The 10,174-nt window shown below is 46.6% G+C and overlaps 2 protein-coding genes and 1 non-coding gene across 4 annotated transcripts; 2 read left to right on the forward strand and 1 right to left on the reverse strand.

The window, feature by feature from the left end:
- Positions 1-745: 745 nt before the first annotated feature.
- On the reverse strand, positions 746-2,741 carry NDUFB6 (NADH:ubiquinone oxidoreductase subunit B6). The gene is made up of 4 exons (XM_037384718.1): positions 2,479-2,741; positions 2,307-2,399; positions 1,690-1,734; positions 746-900 (listed from the first exon to the last, which is right to left on the reverse strand). The coding sequence occupies exons 1-4, from the start codon at positions 2,656-2,658 to the stop codon at positions 832-834; spliced, it is 387 nt and encodes a 128-aa protein (XP_037240615.1). The 5' UTR covers positions 2,659-2,741; the 3' UTR covers positions 746-831.
- A 57-nt stretch (positions 2,742-2,798) lies between these two features.
- EEF2KMT (eukaryotic elongation factor 2 lysine methyltransferase) lies at positions 2,799-8,275 on the forward strand. 2 transcript variants are annotated; one of them, XM_037384715.1, is made up of 8 exons: positions 2,799-3,041; positions 3,118-3,180; positions 3,815-3,895; positions 4,093-4,194; positions 4,381-4,514; positions 5,348-5,655; positions 6,912-7,061; positions 7,765-8,275. In XM_037384715.1, the coding sequence occupies exons 1-8, from the start codon at positions 2,964-2,966 to the stop codon at positions 7,863-7,865; spliced, it is 1,017 nt and encodes a 338-aa protein (XP_037240612.1). In that variant the 5' UTR covers positions 2,799-2,963; the 3' UTR covers positions 7,866-8,275. The 2 variants fall into 2 exon arrangements, with proteins under 2 accessions (XP_037240612.1, XP_037240614.1); XM_037384717.1 differs by having other exon boundaries at positions 7,898-8,275.
- Positions 2,811-2,883, forward strand: TRNAK-UUU. Its single transcript has one exon. It is a non-coding gene; the product is annotated as a tRNA-Lys (tRNA).
- Positions 8,276-10,174: the final 1,899 nt, after the last annotated feature.

A 10,174-nucleotide genomic window follows, 5' to 3' on the forward strand; every position in this document is an offset into this window, starting at 1 on the left:
GGCTTCCCCCACCCCTGGCACAGCAGGGGGCTCCTGCCTGTCACTCTGACCTCACAAAGACTGGCAATACAGGTCACAGGCTTCTGTCCCAGCCCCTCCCCTTACTACCTCAGTTACCCTTTGGATTGCTGGTTTAACCATTTCTATCCCCAAAGGACTTAGAACCACAGAGTTGGAAGGGATCCATAAGGATCATCAACTCCCTGCACATCATGAAGTTGGTGCTACCCAGTACAAAGTGCCCCGTAAGTGGGGCCAACATGGGCAGGGAGACTCCAACTCAGGAAGGGCTGAAGACAGAGAAGGAAGTGCTAAAGGGTAAAGAATTTTTGGCAGCAGTGCCACTTCTGCTGTCCCCTCTTGGCAGAGAAGCGGGTGACAGGTGGAAGCTTAATTTTCACTGGAAGTCTCTGTCAGAACAGGTTGGTAGAAATGGGCTGGCAAGACTGGAAGTGGATGGCTGCTGTGTGTGCGCGCGTGCGCAGGAGCTCACCATAACACACTTCCCTTCACCAGACTACTCCACATTTCCCTGGGACCTACAGCATCCCTCCTGTTACTGTTAGGCCCACATCCCCCTGCTGCCAGATCTTGTCAGGTGACATAAAAAGTGGAGGAAGGTGGGGGGCAGAGATCACCAGGGCTTAACAATAAAACTCACCGAAGGCAAAAGAAACTGCCGTATGAGTAGCACCTGGAATAATGTGGACTAGGGAGAAAGTAAATGACAGAAAAACTGAGGCAATGCAGAATAAAGACTCTTTTATAGAAGAGATAATGCAGTTGCAGTTCTCATGTTGTTCACTGAAGGAGGAAATCAGCTTTTTGCCATCAGTGGTGCTCACTGGGTTCTTCTTTCAGGGGTGGAATAATTTCTCCCGTCTCTAAAATTCTGTCCCCCTAATGGAGTGAGAGAGCACAGTGAGCATTTCCTCCTGCACCCAGTCTCTCCCTTCACACAGTGCAGCCTTTCAATTAAGCTACAGTCATCCCCACTTCCAGACAAAAAAAATCTTACCGCAGCTTACTCAGAACACTCTCATTCACTCAACATTTCCCAGGATGCTGAAATATCACCGTAGCCAAACGATATGAAATCTGTACTTCACCCCTTCTTTTCAGCTACAGAACAGCAGCCAAAACATTTTGAGATTACCTTGTTTTAAAAATGAGTATTGGACTTACAGCACTGCATAACCGCCTTCAACACAGCACAGCTTTAAAGGTTCAGTCTCCAAGCCCAAGGCCTGTAGCCCACGAAGAGCTACGTAATCCCTCAAAAATCAATCTGGTGCCCAACTGCTGTTTGTTACAGCTCCAGGTGCTATCTTGGCTGACTGAGCTGACCTAACTCGAGTGGGTAATCAGGCTGAAGTCAGAGGCCCACAGCTTGACCTTCAGTATGTTGCTATGTCGTTGTTAGGGATGGAACTTTTTATAATTTTATTTTAGATAAAGCACAATTAGGAGGCTGTTATGCAAAAAAAATGCAACTGTTAAGAAACATGGACTGTCTGCTCTGAGGACAAGATGAAAACTTTTCAAAAATACAGTAACTGTGCTGCTCCTGCGCAGCCTGCCCACAGCATCAAGCACATCCCTCTAGAAATTCTCCCTGCACAAACCTGCACTTGTCCCCAAGTCACCCCCTTCCTGCTCGGAAAGTTAAAGAAGTATTAACAGACTTACTGGGAATATCCGTGGATTTGACACAACAACACCATGCGGCACTTTCTGAAAGCAGGAGGGAGAGGGAAGGAGTAAAGAAAAAAGGAGCGTTACCCAGAGAGAGTACACAGGATTTCCAAACTAGGGAAAACAACGCTTCTTAAACACAGGCTTTACTGAGTACAAGGCTCATCAAGCCAGGTTCTTTCCGCTAGTCAGAGAAACACCCGAGGCTAATAAAGTTACACCTCCCAAGCAAGACGAGATGGCATTAGTGGAAGGTCTGTCCCATGGTCAGTGTCGGCCACCCCCCTCACCACAGCAGCGCCAGCTATCCCCAGGCTCGCAGATCCTCCAGGAAAGCCACGACTAAGGCACAGCTCCCTGGCTCGCGGGGGGCAGCGCGACCACTGCTGCCCAGGGCCGCAGCAGGCCACAAACCTGCATTCGTACCACCCAGCGCCGAAAGGCAAGCGGCGAAGAGCCGGCGGGGCTGCCGTGAGCTGCAGCAGGCACTCTGCCCGGCCGTCCCGCAGCGCCCCCCGCGGCCACTTCTGCTTCTGCCCCGCCGTGAGGGGGCTCCTCCCAGGGCCTGGCCCCGGCCCCCCCCGCCCCGCTCCCCTCGGGCAGGGACGCACCATGACGTGGTACTTCAAGCAGTAGAGGATGATCCAGGCGGGGACGAGGACCCGCGTCAGGACGAAGGTGCCGCTCTCGAAGGCCTTGAACACCTGCGGGGCAGCGGGAGGCGCGTCAGGCCCGGTCCGGTGGGGCCCGGCCGGGTGGGCCCCGCTCCCCCGCCGCGCTCACCTGGTGCCGCCAGAACCCGCCGGGCTGCAGGAACCGCTCCCAGAAGGCGGCCACCGGCCCCAGCTGCCGCCGCGGCAGGACGGGCTCCCGCTCGCTCAGCTCCTGGTCCCGCAGCCAGCGGCGCCGCAGGGCGCGCAGCTGCTGCAGCCGCAGCTTCTCGTCCCCGGTGTAGCCGCTCATGGCGCCGCCGGCCCCGGTCTCGGCCCCGGTGCGGCAGGCGGGCACCGTGTCCTTCCCCACGACGCGCGGCGATGACGCCCTCCGGCCGCAGTGCAAGACGTCATCAGGGTGCGCGGGGGTGGGGCGGGGCGGCTGGAGGCGAGCTGGCGCGGGCCTGGATAGCTCAGCCGGGAGAGCATCAGACTTTTAATCTGAGGGTGTAGGGTTCGAGCCCCTGTTCAGGCGGGAGGCCCCACTCCCTTTCTTAGCGCCGCCTCTGCCGGGGAGGCGCTCGGGCGAGCCTGGGGTCCCAGGGCCCGCAGGCCATGGCTGGGCCGCGTCTGGGCCCCCGCTTCCAGCGGCCTTTCCTGGCGGCCCGGCAGCTCTGCACCTTCCCCTGGCCGGTACGGCGGGCGCGGGCGGCCGGCCCCGGGCGCGGGCGGTCCCAGGCCTCGGCTTTATTTTTTTATCCTGTTCTAGGAACTTGAGCAGAACCTACGGACCTCGGCGGATTCCTCCCTGCTCCGGGACATCCTGCACGCGGTAAGGTGCGGGAGCTGGGCGGCCCCGCCCCCAAAGCGATCGCGGACGCTGCGCTGGTTTTTGCCCGTAATCACAGAAATAAGCGCCCTGGGCCCGGCAGAGGCGCGGGCTCCTACTCCGGCCAGCGACCTGCGCTCGGCACCGCCGCTGCCGCCCGTGTGCCCGGGCACCGGCACCACCCGGCGCCGACCCAGCCCACGGGGGTCCCGTCCCGTCCCGTTCCCCCCCGGCGCCAGCCCCAGCGATCTCCGTTCCCCCAGCCCGCGGGGTCCCCATCCCCCCAGCACCAGCCTCACACCACTCGGCCATGGCGCCCGGGTGGGCAATCACAAACGAGGCAGCAAACCAAAACAGGAGAGAGAAGAGGAAAGCGAAAGATGGAGGAGAGCACGCAGGACTTTCTTTGCACTCAGTTTTGCTATTTATTTTTTGGCAAACACATTTGCTGCCACGCTAACACACCCATCAGAGATCATCAAATCTCGCTTTCTGCCTCAGCATTGCTTCTTCCAGCTACACCCCAAACCGCAGCTCACTTTGTGACACACAGCACCGATTGAGAGCTCCCCGGCCCCTGCCACCGCTCATAAAATCTTCACCTGGTACCCGGTTTCAATGGCTGTTCTCGTTTTAGACCGTTCTCCACCCTTTGTGTGTGAAATATCCTCCTTCAGCTAAGTACAGAAGATGCTTCCTAACTGAACTCATCAAAAAGGTAGGGCTTACTTTTCATGCTGCTTGTAACTTTTTTTTTTTTTCCCCCCCCCCAGTTTTACACTATGTAATAACAAAACATAGCACTCTGTGTAAAGTATTTTGGCCAATGGTATATTAAAATGGGACTGAACCTGTGGACGTTTTCTGATCCATGACAACTTGACACCCAAAACCACCCTGTTCTCTTCCGTGCAGCACGAATCCACGGCAGCTGAGCCCCTGGATGAATTATACGATACACTAGCAGATGTTTTAAATGAGGAAGAATCTACTCACTGTTACAAAAACTACTTACTGGTAAGAACTAATGCTGCATTGTTATCGATCACTTTTAATCACCTGAACTGAACAGTAATTGGCTTTAAAAAGAACCCCCCAAGAAATCCATAGTGCTTCCTACCTTTTTCCAGGCACTAATACTGATTGTAAACTGTAAAACCTGTTATCTGCTGATCCACCTTTGCCTTCTTGTGTGTCCTCCAGCCCACAGGAGATTGCGTTACCCTTTCTGAGAGTGTGGCAATTATCTCTGGAGGGACCACAGGGCTCGTCACGTGGGATGCCGCTCTTTATCTTGCTGAATGGGCAATAGAGAACTCTGCAGTTTTTAGTAACAGGTAACAACAGCAGACTGAAAGATGGGGAAAGATACTCGCATTGTGAGCTATACAGCTGTAATTCAATAATATACAGTATTTACCCCCAAAATAACAGAAATGACTACACCCTTTGGCTACTGGGTAACTGCTGCTCTCATCTGTTCTGCAACAGTCAAACTTTAATCCAGGAGAGTAGTTCTTTTCAGACAGGTTTTAAAAGCAAAACCATCACACCATGCAGTCTGGCCAGCTCTGTAAAGCAGGCTGTTAAACTGCAGCTACCGCACTGCCTAGCCAGGAACTTTAACTAGGGCACTTCACTCCGTGATGGGATTCATCTCATCTAACTTCAGATGGTCGATGTGCAGGCGTGCGCGTCTGATCGCATCGTCTTGACTTTGTTTATAAGCAGTTGAGAGGAACAAGCACTTCTGAGGAAAGAGTCAGATAAGTTAATATAAAGTATTGACCTCACAAGGAAAGGAACAGTGCTACTAAAGCATCTCTTTCTCTCGACTGACTATGAAAAGAACTGGACAACCCATTCATATGAGATGACCATGCTGCAGAAGTCTAAAAACAGGTGGGACTGGATCTCATCCACACGGTGGAAATGTTTTGTAGCATACACAGAAGCGGTATTTCAAGTAACTAATTTCTATGCTTACGACTGCATCTTCAGCGTTTACCAGTTCCCCCAGTTATCTGAGACACAGACTGGATTGCAGGTGATTTACTTAAAAATTAGTGAAAAAAATCTGGAACTGATTTTACCTTTAGAGGTACTTAGAATATTTTGATGTCCTAAAATTTGGAGTCCTAATAAGTAATTTTGCTCCATTACCTTTCAGGACAGTCTTGGAATTAGGAAGTGGGATTGGCTTCACTGGAATTGCCATCTGTAAAACCTGCAATCCCAAGACATACATATTTAGTGACTACCACCACTGTGTTCTCAAACAGCTGACAGAAAATATCCTTTTGAATGGCTTTGTCTTGGAGCCTGAAACTACCCAGCACGTCCAAACACAGACCCGAGGCCAGGAGGCAGAAGCAACAAATTCCCAAAAACCCAAATTAATTGTTGCAGAACTTGACTGGGGCTCAGTTACAGAAAAGCAGCTGTTGGACCTTCAACCCGACGTCATCATTGCAGCAGGTACTTCACGCTTCTGGCTGTGCCTTGCTGCGTGCTATCGTGCGGGAACAAGCAGGTTAGAGAGAGAAACACAAAGATATTTGTGTCCAGGACTGACTTAGCCCTTTCTGGAAGTGTGTGACAGATCTGTTCCCAGCTCCTTTCACCATTTTTTCTTCTTCAGATATTCAGCAGTTGCATACTTAATGCCAAAAAGCAAATTATTTTTCCCTTCTGTATTTTTTTTTTTAAACTAGAAACAGATGATAAATCTGTCACTCTTAAGAGCCTCATCAATAATAACAACAGGCAATCTTGACATTCTCTTGAGGGATAACATGTTAAAAAAAAGAAAAAAACCCTTTTTTTAACTCTGCTATGTATAAATCTGGAGGGAGTTTATAAAAAAAATAATCTAATAACAGAAAATCTAGCAGTAGTGAAATTTCCTAGCTGTAGCTACAGGATTTTACTCCCTGCAAAGCAAAAACTACCTAAGAATTCAGGTGAAAAAATGACAGAATATAGTGCCTTCGTCATCCAAGGTATCACATGGTGCATTGAACATGTGAATTCTATAAAAGGAAGTGACTTTACATACGTTACCTAATGGCAACTATAGTGTTCAGAGAATGTACAAACCAGCCCAGGCTGGGCTCATGAAGGCAACACAGAACTGAAGGTGATTTATATGTATCTACTACTTGCTGTTACACAGTCACGTGCCTCAACATTTCTGTGTAGTCAACAACCACCTCTTGAACATCAGTCTTGCACATAACACTGACACATTTCAGAGCCACAGTGCTAACTGGTATGGCTGACATTTTGTACCCCTTAGCGATCAGTCTTACCTTTCATCACTCTTTCTGCTCTCAAGGAAGTTATTCAAGATTAAAACTGCTGCAGCTCAGAGTCCTTTGCAATCAGCCTCTAAAATACCAATTTTTAACAATGCAGTTTTGTTCTGCTACAGACAGTCGCAACAGAACACCAACACTCACATGTTTTTGCTGTCTCCCTTAAGATGGGCTGAAATGCAGTATCTGACAATCCGTTCACAAAAGGGAGCACCGATTTTTAGTGATTTAGAGATGAGGGCAGCTTGACATAGCATGTAATACAGAGGCATTTTCTAAGATCTCTTGGGGATTTTTAACCCCTGAATACAAAAATCCTGTTCTGCAAGGCGAGTATTTTATATTTTTGTTTTGTAGCTTTCATTCTGCTTTTTCCTCAAGTCTTAATAAATACTGAATGTTTTCCTTCTTGTGCAGATGTGGTATATGATCCAGAGATAATTTTAGCCCTTATTGGTATGCTACAAAAACTCTCCACTTTGAGAGCAGATAGAAAACCTCCCGAGGTCTACGTTGCTTTCACAATTCGTAATCCAGACACGTATCACCTGTTCCAGGCTGAACTTGGTAGGTGCCTTTTTCATGAAGTGTATCGATAATTTTGGCTTCTTTCCCCGTTATTTACCCTGTAGCAGAGACAAACAGGAGCGTTTTTAGGTGAGGGGTATTGTCTGATAGTGAGATTCTTATCTTAGAGCTCGAATTAAGAGCAGTCTGCCTACGAGCAGTAACTTCTCCAGATGGATTTGATCAGGAGATTGGAGCTTAGCTTTTTGCTGTATCCTGTCTGTCACAGCTCACATCTGTTAGTGACAACTTGAGATTAATTGCAAGCATGGTGGCAACAGGAAACTAAAAAAGGGTTAAGCTTAGAGGAGGAAAGCCATCTGTGCTGCACTGTCACACTGATAACAGATAAGATAAAGGTTTTAGGCTGCATCTCAACTTGTTCTTTAAGGGTTAAAAAAACAACTAGAGATTAAATCAAATAGGGAGAGATTTGGGATTTTTCATTCATATACTCTTCAAAACCCTGTCTTTTGCAGTCTACTAGCTGTACAGCTGGTCTACAGCAATCTGTTAATTCACAAAATTATGCTGTGCATGGCAGAAGCATTACTGTGAATTTTTTAAAATACATACTCATAAGCATTTGCCTGTAGCTTGCTTTAACAGCACACTGAAGAGCTTTTCTTACATGACTTGACATGCAACTTTTGCTCTTCGTTTTATTAAACAGAAATATGATTCCCAGTGTTTCTCTTTACAGCTAAAGTTGGCATTGGATGGCAGATTATTCCAGCCCACAGCAACAGTATTTTTCTCTGTGATGTGCAGCCAAACGTAACTATTCTACAGCTATTTATATAGACTTGGAAAATACGACATAACTAAATTTTCAGACCAACAGGAGCCATCCCATCCTTGTAACAAGATTATCTTGAAGTCTGGAAACGTACGTGAGAGGCACTGAGGATGTAACTATGAACAGACTGTTGTCAAAGTGAGTTATGTTTCTTCCTGTAATTGTCAGCATGTGTGCAAGCAAGCTGCCACCGCTGAAAAGTATCTGTGAACCTTAACACAAGAGAAAAAAACCCAACCCTAATCATACTGCACTTTGATTCTGTAGAAGACAACAGAATTGAACTATTTTTTTAAAATGGTTTGATTTGTAAATAACAGAGGCACATCTGCAGGACCACAGGATGTATATCTTACACCAACAAGGGAGGAAAACAATGTTTCATAGTAATAAATATTTTTTAATATTAAAACCAGCTTTAATTGTCTACTTTTTTATATTTATCTACTCACAGTATGGGTCATCTTAAAAATAAGTAATACCTACAGTGAATGTAGTAGGTGCTGCCCCAAGCTTACATGATGCTGTAAGAGGAGACAGATAGTAAGACTACTGTAAATCAGGTGCATCTTTACTCTGCAGTGATGACAAAAATCAGAGCTTGATTTACATTTCTCTCACAGAAGGACTGTCACTTTCACAACTAGCTATTGGGAAGCCATCCTCAGAACAGCCAGAAAATAAAAAGAACCCTACTCTGTAGCAATGCTCCACATATACTGCAAGAAGGAAGAATTGAGCTCACCTTCTTTGAAGGTTTCCATAATTCATTAATCACTGTTGGGACAGTATTGGTCCTCAAGCAGAAAATCACATCTGCTCCCCTTTCTCCTCTTTGGACTTTTCTGTACTTTGTTTTAAAAGCTGCTTCAAAGGAAATGGACAAATACTTTAGCCTCCTCCTTCTGTAATCATGGAGGGAAAATGGACAATAGGTAACTTGAAGAATCATCTTATTCCATGACTGCTAGTATGAAGTTGGATATGCAGAAGTAACCTCATCCCAAATTTTAGCTACCTCCCCCTCCAAAAGGAAGAATTCAAAGGTACGACTTACAGACTAAACGCATGCTAGTGACCCAGACAGGTGCCCCTTTATCTCCCCTTACACAAAATTCTTCAAGTCACTCAGAAGTTCTGTACATACGGCTCGTTTTGGATCTACAGTTTTATTATAGGAAGATGAAACCTCTAAAGCTTTCGGTATTACTGTTTAATTAGAGAAGTGCCTAATTTACCTCCATATGCACATCAATAGCTAAAGGGGAATGGCCAAACCACCCAACAGGATTTTGCTTGAAAGCAGCAGAAAGAAAAAATAGAAAAAAACCCCAGAAATCTGCTATAAATTCTTTATGGAGCATTCTTCAATCAATAAACTAATTAAATTGCCAAAATCCTTCAGTAAGCAACTTGGACTCTCTTATTTTCACCTTCTCACCAGTGGGACCAAATCACTGTCTACAATCTTTTTTCACGAGACAGTGGCTACTGTAACCATGGTGCAGAAGAGGCAAGGCAAGGTGAGGAAGTGGCTGCCTAGCTTGACAAAAGTAGATATGAAATGATTACTCAGTAAGCACGTTTAAAACTGCTGGTGCAGAACCCACTGTGATCATCTGCCACCACTGAAGGAAGAACTCTGAAAAGCAGTAACCACATAATAAAGCCAAGCAGATTTATTCCTTAGATGACTGACACCTATTTTACAATCAAAAAGGTGATGAAAAACCTCTTGTAAGCAATTAGGTCTGCATATGAACACTGCTATCAACAATAAAAAGATGAATGGTCTACCTGAGGGAGCACTCAAAATGAAGTGCCCTTTTATTAAGTTACACATACTTTAATAATATGTTTTGCTTTCATTTTTTTTTTTTTTCTATTCATCTGTTCAACAAAGAATGCACTTGATGTTCTTTCTCAGGGCAAATGGGCACATTCACTTCAGTGTACAAGGACAACACTCACTGAAATGTCTGTTTCACCCTGAGCGTTCAGTAAAGCCGTCACATACCATTGGCTGTGCTTTCACATTCTTGCACACACTGTAAAGAGGAAAACGAACTTTGAAATAAAATGGTTCTGTCTCATTGAAATCATACAAGAGGATATTCAGCACTTGTCTAGGGAAGACTAGCCAAGAATATTCTACTGGTTGAAAAAATACCCCCTCCCCCCACTACCCTGAAGTTCCAATAAGACAATTAAAATAAAAGGCATCTGCACTCACAAGAAAACACACCCAAATCATCTGCTACAGCACTTACTGTACACTAGGTAAAACTGGTAATGGTTTATCTATGTATTCAAA

The sequence above is a fragment of the Falco rusticolus genome, chromosome 4 (assembly GCF_015220075.1).
Source record: "Falco rusticolus isolate bFalRus1 chromosome 4, bFalRus1.pri, whole genome shotgun sequence".
NCBI classification, from domain to species: domain Eukaryota; kingdom Metazoa; phylum Chordata; class Aves; order Falconiformes; family Falconidae; genus Falco; species Falco rusticolus.